Genomic DNA, 20,906 nt, shown 5'->3' with positions numbered 1-20,906 from the left:
TTTAATCTGTGGCGCACCGCCACAGATTCGTCTATGTGTGGGAAACACTGGAGACATGCGAAATATGCAGAGCGGGCATGAGGACTGGAATTGAGAATCGCTGGGCTACATCATGTATCACTTACCAGTGAGAAAACGTTATAGTACAGTTAGTAAAAGTACTACAATACCAGGAAGGAAATCGGGTTGTTGATATTTGTCTGCCATTCTCGCTATGTCTACATAGCGTACGTGAACAGTGTGCAGAAGTATGCAAGTACATACGTTGACAGGCAGGTAGGAAAGCCAATTAATACGCTCGTACCGAGCGTTTTGATTGGACAAACATTTCTTGGTCATACACCTTCCACAGAATATATAAATACGAATATATAAACACAGATTAATACATTTAGACCACTTAATTTATGGGAATGTGAAGAAACTTTCAACCAGCATAACATAAAAAGTTTCTGAAGACAATCACCTATTGCACCTTTAATGTGCCCCTATTATGGGTTATGAAAAGTTTGTATTTGGTTTTGGGAGTCCCCAACAACAGGTTGACATGCATGCAAGGTCAAAAACACTTTCATTTTCTTATAATATGCATTTTTTGTACCTTATTTGCTCAACGACTCCTAAACGATTCGCTCAATGATTAATTTTTCCAAACCCCTCCTTTGTGTGATGTTAATCTGCAGTGATTGGTCCGATTGGTTGATTTCATTTTCATTTTCATCATGCCTGGATGCCTGATACAGCAGTCTTTGTGAGTGCAGTGTTGCTTTATGTACAGCCGTTACCGTGGAAACATGCTAATTTTACCACTCCAAAAGCTGCACCTAGTGGCAAAGAATGAATTAGCATTTTCATTCAGACACGAAAACACGAAAAATCAAGGTTTCCCAGGTCTGTGAATGCAACAAGTGGGTGGGCAATATGCTCAATCATGTTTCATATTGAGGTCAACTTGGGATTTGTTTTAAAAATGACTCGATTAAATGATTCAGAGTCAACTCTTTCTATGAAGGTATTGGTGCAAAACAACTGAGCGTCTGTGACAGGGGAATGCAGGTGTGTGGATGTGTTTTGCACCATATTCACTGCAGCAATAGTAGCAAGACATGTAAGAATACAAGTTTCTTGATTTGTGATTCGTAGAATAGGATTTGTGTACCTGCAATGAAGGATTCGAGAAGGTGTAACTGGTGTGTTGTGTTTGTGGGAGAGATAAAAAAATCTACAAGTTTGCAACTTTTGTCTGTGACTTCAAATTTACTATTACACATGTGTGGCTATTCTCTACAACTACAAATTCTGCTCAGTTGTTTTGCACAGTTTGTACAGTGACAACAAAACATACATTTCCTGGTTATCACCTCCATATTAGACAAGTCATATGGGTGCAAATCGCTTTCCTCAGTTAGACAAATTCTTATAGGACAACCTTTTGACATTCTTCAAACAAAAAATCTATGGGCTAGAACTTCAGTTACCAGAGAATTGCAGCCAGACTGATTCATTTTTAAATGTTTGCCTATTCATTTAACTCCTTTAATACTCAGTCTTTTTAAAGGGTCAATGACAAAAATAAGTGTTTGAGATAAAGAAAAGGAAAACAAATATCTTAAAAATGTAGTTTTAGAAGGGTACTCTTTTAATTCATACTGATTTCATAAAGATTTGTTATCATATTTCATGAAAATTGATCAATGTCATGTGGTCAAAGAAAACAAAACATATTTTTCGAACACCCTGAATGCATGTGAGTACATGAATCATTGTTTTTTCAAACATATTTTCAAAGTGTTAAATTATTCATTTATAAATTAAAATATATTTTAGAAGTCACACCACATGATTTGCCAGTATCCCTGTGACCTTGCATAAAACAAGCAGTTTTGGAGGATGGAAGTATGGATGCATCACTAGACATGACAACTAACCTTGCCTCATCTTGAAAAGGTCACATTTTCTGATTTACTGATCCTCTCTTTCATTTCCATTTTAATTCTTTTTAATTCCCTGCATGTTTCTGCATGTTGTTCTCACCAAATGACTAAGTTTTTTTAATATTCATATTTCAACTACACTTCTAAGCAGAGAAATGAAAGACACCGCTTTTTGAAAGCAGTGAAATGAAAGCTTGTGCCAAACTTGTCCATCTTGTCCATCTATGCTATTTTTCTCCATTATGATTTTAGAACAGTTGTATCACTTTGACATTTTTTTTTACTTCGTACCTCCAAAATTCAGAATTTGAATTCAGAATTTAAAAAATGCTCGTAATAGAAGAGGTGTATTCAAATCATTGTACATATGCATGAGCATTTTGAATGTATTAACAGAAGAAATTAATGGATCTAAAAAAGGAGCATCACATCAATGACGCTCAACACACAGAGGCAAATAAAGAATAGACTTGTATTCAAGCCCTTTCACATTGATTTATTACCCTGAGTGCATGACATTTTTATTACAGCATTCTGAAACTCACAAGCCTTGGACTCTGACAAATGACAATGATCACCGGAAACAAACATAACGATATAAGTACACTCATTTTGATTTATTCACTTTGCTCAGTTTTAAAACTTTGCCACAATAACATGTCTGTATGACTGATGTCTGTTTCAACAGCACCATAATTTCGCCAACGTGTTTTACTATCGTCTAGCAGATGATGAAAATGTCTACACATGCCGTTAAGGTCAGCGACGGGATCATGACAAATGTCTTGCCTCAGTGGCACTCAGAGTTGTGACCACATCACGTCTACATCACTAACACATCACATTAAAATAGTAAGTATGATTAGTCATTTCTCAAGTTCCCCAGCATTAACCTGAATATATCAACCCCCTTTTCATACTATGTGAATTTTACTCTTTGCGACAGTTTTCTTCTCGCTACTCAGAGCATCATACTCGTGCACGTCACTAGATTTTCACCAGTACTATGCATTCATAGAGGACTGAAAGCACAGCAGGTTGAATAATTGCCAGAATTGTCCTATTTCCAGCAACGTCAGAGGCACTGCTGGAGCCAGGCCCGGGGTCAGGCAATGCCTGATTACATTACCAAAAGCAGATCTCTGCTTCCTCTTTGTTTACAGAAGAAAAGACAGCAGAAAGTTCAGTGTGAATAGATCCGTGATGAATCACATGACAGTTTGATCAGACAAACTTCGCTTTTCATTTTAACGCTGTATACTGCAAGACAAACAAAGACTGGAGGCTTATGGCAGGTATCTTGCACCTATGAAGAATAAATTGCATCAGTTTTTCCATTCAGGAAAAGGAAATGGTGACAGAATCAGTGATGTCTGAGGTGACATGCCACTGACTCAAACCCAAAAAGCATAAAATACATTACAGTATTTTTACATGATGCACCGATGAGGGTTCATTAAAGCTGTGTCTGGTGCAATTATGTAAAATTTAAAAAAAAAAAGCAAAAAAAGCAATTGAGTTACACTGTTTTATTATTCTACACCAAAGCATGATGGTATCTTCACAATATAAACAGCACTCTGAAGAACAGACTATTTTTCATCCAGATCCAGTCAGTTTAAAGAGAAAAAGTAACCCTGAACACAGATTTCTTAGTCTTTGTTGCAAGTAAAATAATTACGTTTGAAACAATTGTACTCACTATTTGCATGTAGCCAACACTAATATAACAAGAGTCACAAAGTTTACAGCATTGCTTTTGCTAATACATCATTAGAAATATTGAAATGAACAATTTCACATTAAGTATTCTGTTTTTCATAAACAACGAATTTATGTTCAGTAAACAGAGAGTTTTAAAACGAAATGTTTTTTTCAAGAAATGTGTCCCTGGCACACCCTACAATAACACATCTGGAGAGTCCATAAAGTCAAAGTCACCTTGCAATCACAGACTTTTTTTCCCTTATCTTCCTTTTCTAACACACATTCTCTTAGCTAATTTTCGATCTCACTTTATAGTGGTGCCAGCAGCCATTCTCATTCCTTATTCAAGTTGAGATTGCATTTGGTTTATGTAGTGTCTTCTGTCAAGAAGAGGGCAGAATTAACATACTCATTTCCCATCTGCTATGATAATCAGAAAAACACAGTTCTGACTGCTGATCGATTTAATCTACTGTCGACAACAGACGATAGAATTACTTGAGGACAAATCCTCTGCATGTCAGTATTTTTGAACATCTCTGATGGTTCAAATAAGTAATCCAGCAAACTCCTGTCACACAATTTGAATCAAAATAGAAATGGTTTGCTCTATTTGAGGGAGAGAAAGGACGTTTACTGACATTCACAGTTAATGTAGGACATTCATTCATTCAGGGTAAAACTACACAACATAAACTGAAATAAACACTGGCATAGACTATATTCTGAAACTTTACTAAAGCAAACTAGAGTATGTCTGTAAATATGGCATAGATGCAAAACAGCATGCCTTACTAAAACTTTCAGAACTTCCTTCAAAGTGTGAAAAGATTTATTTTTAATACAAATTAAAAAAAATAAATTAATAAAATAAAGTATTGAAACAACTTTCTGATGTCAGACACATGAATACATCAATGTAAGTTCAGCTGAATCATAGCGAGTAACAAGTACAAAATAGAACAGCCAGACACAATCATTCCAAAACTTTGTGCTGTCCCCCTGAAGGATCTAAACAGAGCTGAGGTTCATCTTTAAAGTCACTGCAGTCTGTCTTTAACAAGATAACGCAGGCCTAGAGAAGGGGTAGTTAAAAACTACATGGCAGGAAACTCATAATTTATGGACGCAAAAAGAGAGGGTAAAAAAGTTAATGTATAGGTTTGGCTTAAACAAACTTGAGGTGAAAGAATGCTTGAAGAACACATCAGCTTTAGGCAAGTGAATCACAGTGCTACATCCTGACTTGTGCTTCAACTATTACTGTTTGCCCATACAACTGTCAGTCAGGGCAGAAAGGCAAGTGTGACTTACTATGACTATTATGTTCTGCTATTTGTGCCAAATGCAAACACTTAGATTAATTTCTATCATGGCTCATTTTACCCTGTTTTGGCACGAGTTAACAAATACGGTCCATAAAACCCTCCCACTGAAATTCCATTCCAGCGTTTCAAGGGATCTGTCACAGAAGAGGTATGAAGTTTTAATGTTAGTATTAAGATTTACAGTAAATGCTGTGCCTAAAATCCCACATTGTAATCCAGAAAAAAAAAAAAAAAATGATTCTGGATTATGGCAGTTCTGATACTTTCACGTGCATATAAAAATAAATAAATAAATAAAATCATGTACTGTGAAACCGCAGATGTTTACATCACTATACATAGTTTTGTATATATACATAATTTTACAATAATGTTACAGTTTTTTAATTGAAATTGATTGTAAAGTTTACAAGACTACAGTTGATAAACTGCCAGATGTGCCCAATCGTATCTGACAACATCAGTAAGTACATTCACGTTAGCAGCAAACGACTATTTAAAATAAGTCAAATCCATTTTATACACAGCTGTATAATGTTCACAATGTCATTTTAAAAATGTAAGTAAATAATCGTCTGTCATTTGAGATGTAATAAGCCTGCTATCGTACTATTCCTCTCTATTAAGCCTCTCAAAGAGAAGCTCCTTCCACGCTGCATTCAGACACTTTCTCTAGATCTTCCATCACTAAGTCTTGCTCATTGACGTGGTTCATCCTCCTCGAGCTGTTGTTCTCCAGGCTGTTAAGAGAGATGGGCTCTGTGGAGGGTTGCAGGTTCACCGGTTGCACAGAATTGCCCTGCACTCTGTGAGAATAGGTCCGATGCTGACCGCCGACAGGACACAGGCCGAACTTAAACACGGCCTGAAATCCACGGCGGAAGTTCTCATTGAAGAACCCGTAGATTATTGGATTGATGCTGCTGTTGAAAAAGGCTAACCAGTGGGCAAAAGGGTAGATGTAGATGTTAATAAGCATGTACTGATGTTCAGTAAGTTTAACATAGTCTGTTAGCATCATCAGCGTCCACAGAGGCAACCAGGACAAGATGAAGAGCAAGGCCACAATGAGGAGCATCTTGATCACTCTTTGTTTTTTCTTCGAAACAGAATGGCGGTTATCGTGTCCCGGTTTGGCGCCTGCCGGCATGGCTGTTTTAAACAGAGTGATCCCGATCCTTGCGTACATGATCACTATGAGGGACAGAGGAGCCAGGTAAATGTTGGCAAACAGGACGGTGGTGTAGATCTTCCTCATCTCTTGGTTAGGCCAATTTTCCCTGCACCAGTAGAAAGGGCTAGTTTGGTTTCCATCTCCCAGGAACACTCGGATGCTTTGTTCTTTAGTCACCTGAAGCATGACGCCAGAGGGGCACATGATGGACACTGCCAGGACCCAGATTATCACGATGATAAGGGTGGCTGTTGATATTGTCAGTTTTTGCTTGAAGGGATACACAATACATCGGAATCTGCAAAAGACAACATGTTAAACATTTAACAGCTCTTTGGAGAAACAGCTGTGTCAGATATGAAACATATAACAAGAGGTGACTTTGTAGTGACTTTGAAATGTTTTTAAAAAGAGTGTATTAATTTGAAGTGGGTTTTTAAAGAGTGTATTAGTTCCTCACATTGTAACACCATTGAAACACATCACTTTCAAAAGATGTTTTGCTCTCATTCCCTGTTCTCTCAACTCTCTCAACTGAATTATTTTGATCTGAAAAGGTTTCTAGAGGCCATAATGTTTGTTTTTATATAGACTATTAGTATGATTGGCTGCCATAAACCATTTATAGTTTTTTCAGCCTCACAAATGAGAAGCTATATGAGAAGATGTAGCAGAGTAATTGATGTGAAAGCTTTATGTACACATGAAAGTGACAGCATTTTACAAATACTGTTAATTTACAGCAATCCTCTTGGTGCACAGCATTACGCAGCTAGCTATTGTCATTGTAAACTGTTATTATCTGCACAATAGACAACAAATATAAAAGCTATTTGAAATGAGAAGCCTGATGGCCTCCGTATACCCTTGCATTTTCCCAAACTATATATATATTTTAGAATATATATTTAGAAAATTTTCACCAGATGTTGGTAACAACCCAAGTAATCCATACATACAAAAAAATAAAATAAAATTCAGAAATTAAGTTATGTATAATGAAATGGAATGAGATAGGGAAAAGTACTGAGCATGAAGAAAGGGAGGTGCAAAAAGGTATGGAAAACCAATCAGTAATTAGAAAGGAATCCTGCCCCATGTCAGTGGAAATTAATATTAGCTGGTTCAGTCCCAACACCTATCAGAATGATGAAGATGAAACAAGGGTGGAAATTTCAGCAAGACAACGATCCCAAACACACAGCCAAGGAAACTCGCAATTGTTTTCAGAGAAAGAAAATAAAGCTGCTAGAATGGCCCAGCCACAAAGCCACAAAGAACTAAAGATCAGAGTTCATAGAAGAGGCCCACAGAACCTTCAAGATTTGAAGACTGTGCTTGTGTGGAAGAATGGGCCAAAATCACACCTGAGCAATACATGCGACTAGTTTCTCCATACAGGAGGCATCTTGAAGCTTTCATAAACCTTTTGTATGAAGTATTAAATACATTTCAGTAAGCGTGTTCAATACTTTTTCCCTGGGTCATTCCATTTTATCACACATAACTTAATTTCTGAACTTATTTGTTTTGTTTTCTTTGTTTGTATGGATTACTTGGGTTGTTACCGACATCTGGTGAATTGCATGTCAACAGCACCTTTAGAAATATATTTACTGAGAAAAACAGTGACGTGTTCAATACTTATTTCACCCGCTGCATATTAAATGTATTATATGTATTATAAATATTAAATGTTTAAATGCATGCCTTGCTGGCTTTTCAACTCCTCTAGCAATATGTGCTAGTATTTTCAATAAATACCTTATAGCGCAGCATATAATACATCTTTTTTTCAGGAACCTGATACGTTCACATTTATTGTCAATGCCAGACTCTGGTTTATTGCGTTCATGAAACATTTTACAATTGAGGCTAACTGACCATGACATCTTCATTCGTTCATTCATTCATTCATTCATGTATGTGAGGGTGCCTGAAGACTCAGTTAATACAAACTTACTTTTACATTTCATAGAACGGTCAGAGTAAAACAAAACAAAACAAACAAAAAAAAAAAGAAAGAAAATGAAAATGAGACCAGACTAAAATGTTTGCCTTAATGGTTAATGTTTTGCACCAGTTAGTAATAAATGTATCTGAAATAGTAAGAAGGGTTAACATACTGCCCATTTATAGCCAATATAGCACTGTTGTGTCCTGTCACGTTTTTGTTATAACGCCTTCATAGATATCCACACTACATTGATAGTCATAACGATCATATTACATATAACATATACATATTACCAATTACATATACATCATACAGAAAGGGAACATACAGAGAGCTTAGAGGGAAACTGAGAGTGAAAAACAACCTCAGCTGACTAGTTAACAAGCAATTGAATGTGATGCCATGTGTAAAAAAAGTAAGTGGAGATCAGGCTTAATATAACTCCCTAATTCACCGTCTGGTAGTATTAAGCAGGAACAGATGCACTACAGCAGTATCACACACATATACACACATACACACACACACACACACACACACATCTCGCTGCTTTCCCAAAAAGGCCCCATGCCATGATGATATAACAATGACATCAGGTGGGTATGGACGTCCAGCTGTCCAATCCAAAGGAACAGAACCATTCCTATAGCAACCTGGACCTAACAGTGGACTAAGACACACCACAGCATGGTGCTTGTCCTTATCAGATTCATCAACTATCAAGCCCCTCTTAGGATCTCTAGACTATTATGTGCCACTCTGCAGGTTTGGTGATTCTTTCATGATCAACAAAGGCAATATCAATCATCTTACCTCCTAATCTAAGTTCATTTTAAAATCAATCGGCCTTATTAATGGAATATAAGGTGAATGTCTGTTTAATCACAACTGTCTCTGTGAACTGAATACAGAAATTTAAGTAAAATTACTTCACGAATGGCAAAGTTTTATAGTATTTAATGTTTCATAAATGAGGCCAGATGTTATCTAGTTTTAAACAAAATTATTTCCTTAAGTGATTTCTTGAACAACAGGCTTTAGCAAACCTCCAAAGGGATGACTTAAAGGGACACTTCACCCCAAAATGAAAATTTTGTCATTAATCACTTACTTGTCATTAATCCCATGTCGTTCCAAACCCGTAAAAGCTTTGTTCGTCTTTGGAACACAATTTAAGATAATTTGGATTGGTTTGTGACTGTCCCATTGACTGCATAGTAAATTGCACTGTCAAGGCGCAGTGTACGTTTTGTGTGTCAGCACCGCCACAAGGATACGTCTTCTACATTTGTTTATGCTTTGATTTGAATGAAAACAGCGCATCTAGTATGCGGCTGACACACAAGAGCGTACAGTGCTTGCGTACAGCTATTGCTTGTATTCTTGAATATCCTTGGATATTGTTGAATAAAGTCTTGGTTTTGTTTTCTTTGCGCAGAAAAAGTTCTTGTCACTTCATTAAATTCAGGTGGAACCACTGATGGCAGATGGACTATTCTGACGATGCTTTTCATACTTTTATGGACCTTGACAGTGCAATTTACTATGCAGTCAATGGGACAGTCACAAACCTCCCGGTTTTCATCCAAAATATCATAAATTGTGTTCCGAAGATGAAGAAAGCTTTTACGGGTTTGGAACGACATGGGGGTAAGTGATTAATGTCAACATTTTTATTTTGGGGTGGAGTATCCCTGTTCACCCAAAAATTAAAATTCGCTAAATATCCAAGATGTACAGATGAGTTCTCTGCAGGGAATCCTTTGCAGTGAATGGGTGCCATCAGAAGATTCTCTGCAGAGGGTCCATTGGTGGGCAAGTGATTTAACGATACATTTCTAAAAAATCTGGTCTGATGAAGAAACAAATTCGTCTACATCCTGTATGGCCTGAAGGTGCATAAATCTTCAGCAAATCTTCATTTCTGAGTGAACTTTTCCTTTAATACACCCAAAAAATACTAATCTAAATCAAAATGTCAACAAACATGTAAAATAAAGATGTAAAGAGAAATACCAGAAATAGTTTTTATATGCAGGGGATTTAAATATATATTTTTTTATATTTATATATATATATTGTTGGATAACGAATGGTCTTCTAGTCACAAAAGTTGAGAACCATTACTTCAAATTTTCAAGCCCTATTTTTTTAAATAACAACTGTCATTCAAGTCATGTGATCTTTTGACAGTGCATTATTAATGCTTGAACTGAGAGACATGATGATATTACCATGACATTACCTGTCAACCGCTATGGCAACCAAGGTGAAAACGGAGGCTGAGACTGATATGCCCTGGACCATTCCGCTCATTTTGCAAACCATGCTTCCAAACGGCCAACCTGGGGAGAAGATAAAGATTACATTCTGAGAGAGGATCCTGGATAAATTATACAGTAAGATGCACATTAATTGGATTACATTATTGTTTGTTAAAAATGAATGTAAAAGGGTGTCCCGTTATGTTTTCAGTGTTGAACTTTCATAGCATATACAATGACAACATACAGAATTACCAAATTTTGCCATAAGTTAAATATATTAAGGTTCTGCAATATATAAATTTCCTGTAGAGCTGCTTTGCAACGATTTGTATTGTAAAAAGCGTTATACAAGTAAACTTGAACATGTAGTTCATCATGTTGAGTGTCATTTGACACTGAGTGACCCAAGCAGCTGATGTAATAAATTTCATGTCCATTGGATGGTATTTTGCATGTTGACAACTTATAAAGGACCACATTTGAAAAATACAGATATTATAAATCTGCTGACTAAGACTATAATTAACATTTACCTGGAAACTATGGTTAATGAACCTGAAAACCAGTTCAGTTTATTTGGCCAATTTTGCTTTTAAACACCAATCAAAAATGAGCTGAAGTGTAATCAACGCACTGCTGTGGGCCAAAACAGCAAGATGACTTCAGATTTGCCTCGGTATACAGCATGTGGGTCAGTTGCTATCGCACTTACCATCTGGTGGGATTTAATGTATTTTGTGTATGATTGGAGGAGGTGAATTGGTTTAGGGAAAGGCTTAACATTATTTCACTGTGGGGGAGGGAGTATCTGTAGGAGATCGAATTAATTTGCATGTTGTTTTATTGACTCTTAGGGGCCATTCATACAGGATGTGTTCTTGGTGTCTATTATACTAGTTCAACAGACATATTTTTACACAAGATTCCAATTTTTCTATAGAGATGGGTAGATCTGCTTTTTTTAAATTATGCTCCATATGTATAGAATTAGCTTTAAGGTATATTACAGTACAGTATGGAATCTATAATCTCTTTAAAATTACTTTGTAATAATAATACATTTGTTTTTATGGAAAAGTGTAAATATTTGAATATCTGATTAGGATTTTTATGTTGGCTTTTTTAGATACTGCGTTTTGTGTTTGTTTATTTGTGGCATTTTGTACTTATTTGCAATTTATGTTTTGTGCTGCCTTTCTTGACCTGGACTCATGGTAGAACAGATACTGTAGTTTAACGGAATGGAAAATAAAATAAGTAATCTTATTAATACAACAAAAAAATTTTTATCTTTTAGTCGCTAGGGCCCTCCCGGCAAGCTACAACACGCTACACCCATGGTACTAACAAACATTTATTGTAACCTACTATTCCCATTGAATCTAGTATGTGATGTATTTAAATATATTAATTACACATTTAAAACATTACATTAACATTTAAAAATATTAATTACACATTTGTACATTTAAAATATTACCATTCTGTTTATTACAAAATTAAAAAAAAAAAAAAAGTTAAATTATTATTAAAAAATGTATTTATCAATTGCTTTGGTATGTTATTCACTACATCAAAATAAGCGCACTGTGCTTTTTTTAATGCAAAAATTATAGAAAGAATGCAAAAACTATAATATTTATACTTAAATTTAGCCTATTTTTTTATTTGACATCACAACATATGACGGACAAGTTTCTTTAAGTATGAGAAAGATAGTTTTATTTATTTAATTTTTGTTTTAGTTTTAATGAAATTCATTTTTATTTTTTTACCTTGAATCAGTGAGGACTTTGTCTTTTCATGCCCTACAACCTCCTCTCCCAATAGAATTTACGCCAAGGGTTGAAACCTTGGAGCCTCACGGACCCCTTAGGAAGCTGAGGAACAAAAAACACACTTATGCTTCCCCCGGGCTGCCTGGATGACTAATATTAAATATATTTACTTATATTTACTTATTTGATTATTGTTTACTGACCCTATTTAATGAGTGCTTCCGCACAGACATACAAAATAAGGACAAAATGCTGTTTGCACCCATTAACTGCAAAAACAAAAGTTTGTGTTTGGTTTAACCAAGTCGTTTCATTACTTTCATTTAAAGTTGTTTCATTTAAAGTCTTTACAATAACAATGGTGTTAATTACCAAGTGTAATGTGTAACTACATTTTAGTGTGAATAATTAATTAATCATCTAATAAGAATTCAGTACTTTGGACAGAAAGAACAGCTTTCATCTCATCCCACTAAGGCTTACTCACACAAATAGTCACGAATAAAATTGCATTCATTGTCTAATTAATTCCATGGGAATGTGTGAAGTGCATGAAATGTCTCTTACACTGAATTGCTATGACTTTGGACAATAAGTGAGAACAAAAAATCAATAATGAGGAATCTATTACAAAGTAAACGGGTGTCTAAATGCACTGTTATTATTTCAGATTTCCTGTAAGCAAAGTTTAAAACATTATTTCAACATCCTAAAAGCAACCAACCAGACACATGTGGTAAATAACCATCTCACACAGAGCTATACAGAGAACCCTAATCATTATTTCTGAACAGCACACAGAAAACATCTCGGTTACGTATGTAACCCTCGTTCCCTGAAGAAGGGAATGGAGACGTCACGTCGGTGACCGACGAATTGGGATCTCGCTTAGCGAGACCAATCCCCTACGAGAGTATCTAAACAAGCCAATGGATATTGGCATGCGATTATTGCATCCAGCTGCCGCTAATCACAGCGTGAGTATAAATAGGCAGCGGGTGCAGCGCATATTCAGGTTTTCGCTGAGGAGCCGAGCCGGTGACCCGGCCGCTCAGCGGTGGTACAGCAGCTGTGGCAACGGGACGTGACGTCTCCGTTCCCTTCTTCAGGGAACGAGGGTTACATACGTAACCGAGACGTTCCCTATCAGTCGGTCACTCCGAGTCACGTCGGTGACCGACGAATTGGGATCCCTACCAAAGGGCCACGGGTACTGCCCCTTCCAGTGTCCTGTGGAAGCCTCCTGAGCCCCTATTTTTTGGCGCAGGTCAGGGCTACCACAGAAGACCAACTACTGTTGCCATGGCACTACCCACTCAGTAAGACTGGATAACACTGGGAAAACGTACCCGTTCCAGTTGGAACCGGACGCTACGGAAGCTCGCCCTTCCCGCAGGAGGTTCGGAGCAATTACGCATATGATCAACCTTAGGCGCATATGGAGAATTAGAGGAAATTGTACCTCATGGAGATTGGCAGAAGACCTGCCGGGGAAACACGGGCTCTCAGGCTATACCGTGGACTATACACATATGGGGTCCAAAAGGCCTTTCATATGGAACCCAGCCCTCTACCGGTTCTCACGGATTCAACGAGTGAGGGCCTAGCGTCAGATGCTCCGCCACATCTGACTGCCGAGGGGACGGAGGAACTCGACAGGGTCTACAGTACGGACTCTCTGGAGCAATTTTAGCAAGCCGACCCAAAAACGGAGCCTCTCAGTGCTTCTACCCGTTTGAGGTGAGAACACAGAAGGAAACCGGTTCCACACGAAGGCTATAGAACCTAGCGAACGTGTTAGGGGTCGCCCAGCCTGCAGCTCTACAATATCTGCCAGCGAGGCGCCACGAGCCAACGCCCAGGAGGATGCAACAGCTCTAGTAGAGTGAGCTCTCAACCTGAACGGGCAGGGCACACCCTGTACCTGATAAGCCAGGGTGATGGCATCCACTATCCAGTGGGCCATCCTCTGCTTGGAGACGGCCTTCCCCTTCTGCCGGCCTCCGTGACAAACAAAGAGCTGGTCTGAGGTCCTGATGCTTTGTGTCCTGTCAACGTAACATCTCAAGGCCCGGACGGGACAAAGCAAAGCAAAGCAAGGCTGAGTCTGCCTCCTCCGAGGGCAGCGCTTGCAGGCTCACCACCTGGTCCCTGAAGGGAGTAGTGGGAACCTTGGGCACATAGCCAGGCCGGGGCCTCAGGATTACCTGGTAGTCAGCCGGCCCAAACTCTAGGCACGAATCGTCGACCGAAAATGCGTGCAGGTCCCCTACCCTCTTGATGGAGGCCAATGCAAGCAGGAGCAGAGTCTTCAATGAAAGAAACTGCAGCTCAACTGACTGCAAAGGCTCGAATGGGGCCTGCTGTAGTGCTTAGAGCACTAGAGACAGGTCCCAAGAGGGTATAGAGGGGGGCTGTGGGGGATTCTCGGTGAGAAAAACACCACTCGATGAACAGGTTCCATTCCAAGGCGTAAGCCTGTCTCGTGGACGGCGATCTAGCCGAAGCGATGGTGTCAACTACCCCTTGGGGTAGGTCACCTAGAACCTCCGCGTCCCGCTCCAGGGACCAGACATGAAGTTTCCAGCTTCTTAGGTCTGGACGCGGGTGCCATAAGGTGCCCTGTCTCTGAGTCAGTAGAGCCTTCCTCAGAGGATTCTGCCAAGGAGGGGCTGTCACGAGGAGCATCAGTTCTGAGGACCAAGTCCGAGTGGGCCAGTACGGCGCCACGAGCAGGACCTGCTGCTCGTCCTCCCTGATCTTGCATAGTATCTGTTTTTGCGAGAAGGCTCACTGGGGGAGACGCATACTTGCGAAGGCCCCGCGGCCAGCTGAGCTGGACCGTCTGGGGATGGAGTCTCCATTCTCCGGGGAGCGCAGCTCATGACAGCTCGTCGGCTGTCCGGTTGAGCAAGCCCGGAATATGAATGGCACGAAGCGACCACAGATGCTTCTGACTCCAGAGGAGGAGGTGGCGGGCGAGTTGCAACATGCGACGGGAGCGTAGACCACCGTGTCGATTGATGTACACAACGGTCGCAGTGTTGTCCAAGCGGACGAGTACGTGCTTGCCTCGTGAGCGCCTTCTGAGACGGATGAAGGCCAGACGTACTGCTAGCAACTCTAGGCAATTGATGTGCCAGTGCAGTAGGAGGCCCGTCCAAACCCCCGACACTGCAAGCCCGTTGAACGTGGCGCCCCAGCCGGTGGTGGAGGCATCTGTGTAAATCACAGCAAGCCTGGAGACCTGTTCCAGGGGCACTCCTGCCCGCAGAAACGAGAGGTCTGACCACGGGGTGAGGGTTCGGCAGCAGGCCGGTGTAACTTGGACCCGGTGAGTGCCGCGCTGCCACGCCCACCTCAGGACTTGGCCATGGAGCCAGTGTTGAAGCGGTCTCTTATGAAGCAGCCCCAGCGGCGTGACTGCCGCTGGAGCTGCCATATGCCCCAGGAGCCTCTGAAATTGTTTCAGTGGGACCGCTGACCTGCTCTTGAACCTATTCAGGCAGTTCAACACCGACAGAGCACGTTCCTGCGTGAGGCGTGCTGTCTGGCTGACCAAATCCAACTCCATGCCGAGAAAAGAGAACCTCTGCGTCGAGGAGAGTTTGCTCTTTTCCCAGTTGACCTGAAGGCCCAACTGGCTGAGGTGTGACACCAAATCCCTGTGTTCGCACAACTGGTCCTGAGACTGAGCCAGTATGGGCCAGTCGGTGAGGTAGTTGAAAATGCGAACGCCCTGTTCTCTCATGGGAACAAGGGCTGCCTCCGCAACTTTCGTGAAGACACGGGGTAACAGGGACAGCCCGAAGGGCAGGACCTTGTACTGATATGCCCGTCCTTCGACGCAACCCGCAGGAATGGCCTGTGGCGAGGAAGGAATAGACACATGGAAGTACACGTCCTTCAGGTCGACCGCTGCAAACCAATCTCGAGGAACACGGCCCGTGGCGGCCCAAGGGGTCCGAGTGTGCGGTGCGCACTTACTTGGTTCCGAGGTTTGGCAGAGGGTGCGTGAGTAGGGCCTTTGATGACGCTCTCGAACCGCCCACTGCTGCCAGCTGGCGAAGAGTAGGATGAGCGCGGTCTGGAGTTGGTCCGTCCGTGACTCTCCATGCCCTCTTGGGACCCAGAGGCAGAGACAACCGCTTCTTGTCGAGATTTTTGAATAGAAGAATCTCCACCTGGCCCTCCTCCGGGGGAGGCGCATCCGCCACCTCCCAAAGCAGTCCTCTCTCTCTCTCTGGGTCGCCCGTCCTGTGCCTCTTGCTCTTCCGCTCACCGCCAGGTTTGACGGGGTCCAGGACGGGCGGGGCGGCCTGCCTACGCCCAGCTCAACGGCACCGCTTCTGGAAGCTGCTGCGGATGCGGTGCGGGAGCAGGGACGGACGCAGGGGCCTCCCTCGGCGACAAGCAGGTTGGGGCGCTGCAGCCGGCGGACGGGTGGAGGCAGCAGCTGCCCGCCGGGGCAGGAGGTGTTGGATCGCCTCAGCCTGCTCGTGAGCAGCCGAGAACTGCTGGGCCATGTTCTTGACTGCGTCGCCAAAGAGGCCAGTCTGGGACACAGGGCCCTTGAGGAACCGATACTTCGTCGGCGTCCCCATGTCGACCAGACACAGCCAGGAGTGAACGTCCTGGACCGCAAGTGTGGACATCGCACGACCCAGAGACCGCGTCACCTTCGTCGCTCGTAGCGCGAGGCCCGAGGTACAAGCTCTCAGAGCTTCCGGATCGTAACCACCCCCGTGCATGTCCTCAGTGCTTTTCGCCTGAGGACCCTGCAGTAACGGCATAGCGTAAGGTGGAGGCAGCTTCCCCACAGGACATATAAGCACCGCCGGACAGACCAGACAAGTACCTACAGGCCCGGAAGGGGAGGCACGGTTCGCCCCGCCGAGTAGAGATGGTATTAGGACACAACTGCATCGCAACCGACCGCTCCACCAGGGGGACCCCCGTATACCCCCTAGCTGTGCCACCACCGAGGGTGGTGAGGGGGAGGAGTTAACAGGGCGGTTTCTGGCAGTAAAAGGTGCCGTCCATGACCTGGTAAGCTCCCCATGCACCTCCGGGAAGAGAGGCACTGGGGCAGGGCGCTGAGAACCAGCGCAAGCTACCCCGAGAAACCAGTCGTCCAACCTCGAGGGCTCGGGACACGGTGGGATCTCCACTCGAGCCCTACCCTCTCAGTGGCCCGGGAAAGCATAGCCGTGATTTCAAGATCTGACTCAGGCACTGCTACTGCCGGAGCAGCAGCAGCCGAATCTTCTTGCCCAGAAATCTCCAGCTCACCCTCCGATGCAGCAGTCGACGTCTGGTCATCGGGAGGAGCGCCAGGGTAACTGCTGGTGCTCCCCTTGTATAGGGCCCAGCATGTTCCACTGACAGCTCAACTGGTTTTGGAGCGCAAGAGGGGCGATGGTCCCTCGAGGGTTTGTTCCCTGGAGGGTTTGCCACCATGCCACCGCCTGAAATGGTCCCCGTCTGTCTGCAGCCAGAACGAGAGCCAAATCAAGGCAGAGGCAACAGAGCTCCATCCCTTTGTCGAGGTATCAGAGCCTGGCCCGCAACTCCAAGATGATCATCTTCCCACCATGAGAAGATGCCTCATCCACGAGCGCCACCTCAGCATGCTTACTGCCCAGGCATGTGAGGCAGCGATCATGACCATCACCCGGCACCAGGTAACGACCGCATCCAGAAACGCACGGGTGACACGTTGTCTGAAGCAAGACCCAACTCGTCTTTACAAAGACGTAACGTCGAGTTTGCCAGATGCAACGTCGTCTTTAAAAAGACACACCCGTGAATGCTCTTTTAGAGAAATCACCCTTTCAGTGTGCTGAAGCGCACAGGGGAGATGGCCGTTTGCAACACAATCAGTGGGTAGTGCAACCTGATGTGTGCAATCCACTCGACACAGGAAGAACCACCGCCGCTGACGCGCCGTACCACCAGCACAAGAATGCCTCGAAGAGCGCACTGACTTGCAGACACTGTAGGTTGGTCAGGAGCAGAACGATGAACGCTCGGCTCCGAAGCGAAAAGCTGAATATGCGCTGCACCCGCTGCCTACTTATACTCACGCTGTGATTAGCGGCAGCTGGATGCAATAATCGCATGCCAATATCCATTGGCTTGTTTAGATACTCTCGTAGGGGATTGGTCTCTCTAAGCGAGATCCCAATTCGTCGGTCACCGACGTGACTCGGAGTGACCGACTGATAGGGAACAATCATATCTATACCACCTCTCAAAAAAGCAGTAAATTGTGTAAAAAGATCATGCAAAGCGTAAATTGATTTTTAGGTGTGATATAAATTATTTGTTTTTTACATACTGTCAACCATCCTAGTCAACATTCTCATTTTCCTCTCAAAATTTTAAATCAATGTCCAGATGCACATCGAGTTTTTCAATATAAAAATATGACATCTCAACGGGGGGGGGGGGGGGAAACAGCCTAATTTTGAAAGATTTCCCACCTGCATAAATGACAAGATGGGTTATAATTATTAATAGCAAGGTGCTGGAAGTAAAGACAGCCAGGTAAATTGCTACATACAGTCACGGACCATTTTGGCATTTCAATTATGCAAGCTTATATTCTGGAATTTGTCACTGATTGCAGCCACCAATGCACACTACTCCCAACTGAGTGCAACTGCTGTTGTCACACTAATCTGTCATGCTATAGGCAATTAAAGTATAGTGAACGCTAATTTTGGTAATGAATTTGTCTCTATGGAAACACATACTTCCTGCACCACTAAGCAAAGAGTACCAAAGAAAGACTGCTTTCTTAGTATCCTATAGTAACATTAACATAGTATTAAATAAGAATTTGCATGATTTTGTAAGTGAGTTTGAATTTGTACATTTTCTCTCATGAGAAAACAATTATTTTATATTTTTGCAAATTTTTGGCAAATTTGTATTAATTTGATTTGTACGAAAACCCAACAGTATATCAATTATTAATATGGCTATTTATGGTTCTGCAGGGTTACACAAAATAAAAAATAAACTAATTCAAATTTTCTTAAAACATTTCAGATTCATTTATAATTAAGGACATTTTAACTGCTGATATTGTGCTGTGCATTGTGTGTCTGTTTCCAGCCATGATCCATGCTGTACAAACAGTTTATCATTATCAGTTTATCATCAAATTGCTGGAACCAAAATGGCATTTTCTATAAATATGTTTGCGACATATAAATGTTTATAGTTCTTGAAGACAACACTTTTGAAAGTGAGTGAATAGACAGCAGCTATGTTGTTATACATATCATCCAGTACTGTATATGACCTTTGGGGTACTTTCATTTTGTATTAAAAGTAAATGACCACTAAATTCATACACACTCAAACTCGTGCATACTGCACATAAAATATTCAAGTAAATATAGTGACAGTAGATATGGTAAATATAGCGACAGTTGAAGTGTTGTTAGCTATAATGTGGTATTATCCATTAGCTTCTAATTAACTTATGGTTACATTCATACTCACCAGAGAAATTAGTCATATGCAGGGACAAACAGATATCTTGCATAACTAGCAACAATCTCATAATCAAAATGCCATGTCATTTTGTTTTAGGCTCCCACTCAGAAAAGCAATCAGTGCCAGTCCTTACTTTAGGCTCATAAACACGTCTGCAAGAAATATACCCCAACGGAATTCAAGCAATCTGTTTGGAATAAACAGACTATGTTATCTGTGTTATCTATGTTACTATGTTTGTCTGTATATGTCTTGTTTACTGTATATCACCATGCATGATTTGCCTCAGTCTTGTGGATCATTAAATGTGAGTGAAATGTAACAAGTATATGAATGTATTTCAGAAATATTGTGATTCAATATTACATTTTTGGTGGCACCAATACATTTTTTATGGTCTAGCAGCACTCATAAATGTTAATTTGTATGAAAATTCTGGACCGACTTTGTCATGCTCAGCTTTTCATACGGGTCCTATCTTAAAACTCTGTCATTCTAAAGGTGAACAGCATCCTCTACTGCCAAATACAGCCTGAACTCAGTGTTAACTTAAAACCTTCAGGCTACTCAAATAGATGCCTTCTCTGGTCACGACAGCCCTAAGGAGATCCATAAATGTCAGTTGAAAATTCAAGCATGCAAGACACTAAAAAACAAACCTTGGCTAGAACATTAACTTTAAAGATGCAAAGATTGCATATGGTTACTGGCATTGCACTGACCTGTAATAATGTTGTCAAGAAGAGTTGTGGGCATGCAGAAAATCCCAACAAGAAGGTCACTGATGGCAAGGTTGAGGATGAAAAGGTTGGTGACGGTGCGCATGTTTTTGCTCCGTAATACAATGAAACACACCACTCCATTTCCAACCATGCAGACCAGGAATATGAGCAGGTAGGACACTATAAAGACTGCTGCCACAGGTGGCTGATGCAGGTAATATCCAACATATGTAATGTTGTTCTGAGGTAAGAAGAATTCATTGGAGCCATTGACAAAAGTCCAGTTTCCATCATCCACGAGGGTAATGTTCAGGTCCAGTGTTTCTTTCATTTTAGATCTGAGGATAATAGAATAGGGTTGAGAGATGCATGTGCTTTACTCCCACTGTTCTCCTCATTCAGTATCAAGCCTTTGTCTTTCTCTTATTGTCTTCCCCTTTTTTGCTTTCAACCTCTCTGACATGCAGCTGCTACTGAACAAATCTGTTTATCTCCTTATCTCTCTGACTTCCACGTGTGTAATTAACTGT

At 41.5% G+C, this 20,906-nt stretch overlaps 1 protein-coding gene across 1 annotated transcript; it reads right to left on the bottom strand.

Moving 5' to 3' along the window:
* Positions 1–5,600: 5,600 nt before the first annotated feature.
* Positions 5,601–20,707, bottom strand: LOC306871816 (neuropeptide FF receptor 2-like; the record flags this gene model as incomplete). Its single annotated transcript, XM_079419989.1, has 3 exons — positions 5,601–6,441; positions 10,346–10,445; positions 20,377–20,707. The coding sequence occupies 3 exons, from the start codon at positions 20,705–20,707 to the stop codon at positions 5,601–5,603; spliced, it is 1,272 nt and encodes a 423-aa protein (XP_079276115.1).
* Between the last annotated feature and the right edge of the window lie 199 nt (positions 20,708–20,906).

Source organism: Barbus barbus (genome assembly GCF_936440315.1).
Source record: "Barbus barbus genome assembly, chromosome: 6".
Lineage (NCBI taxonomy): Eukaryota > Metazoa > Chordata > Actinopteri > Cypriniformes > Cyprinidae > Barbus > Barbus barbus.
The sequence above is the reverse complement of the archived record's forward strand: the minus strand, read 5'-3'. Positions and strand labels throughout refer to the sequence as shown.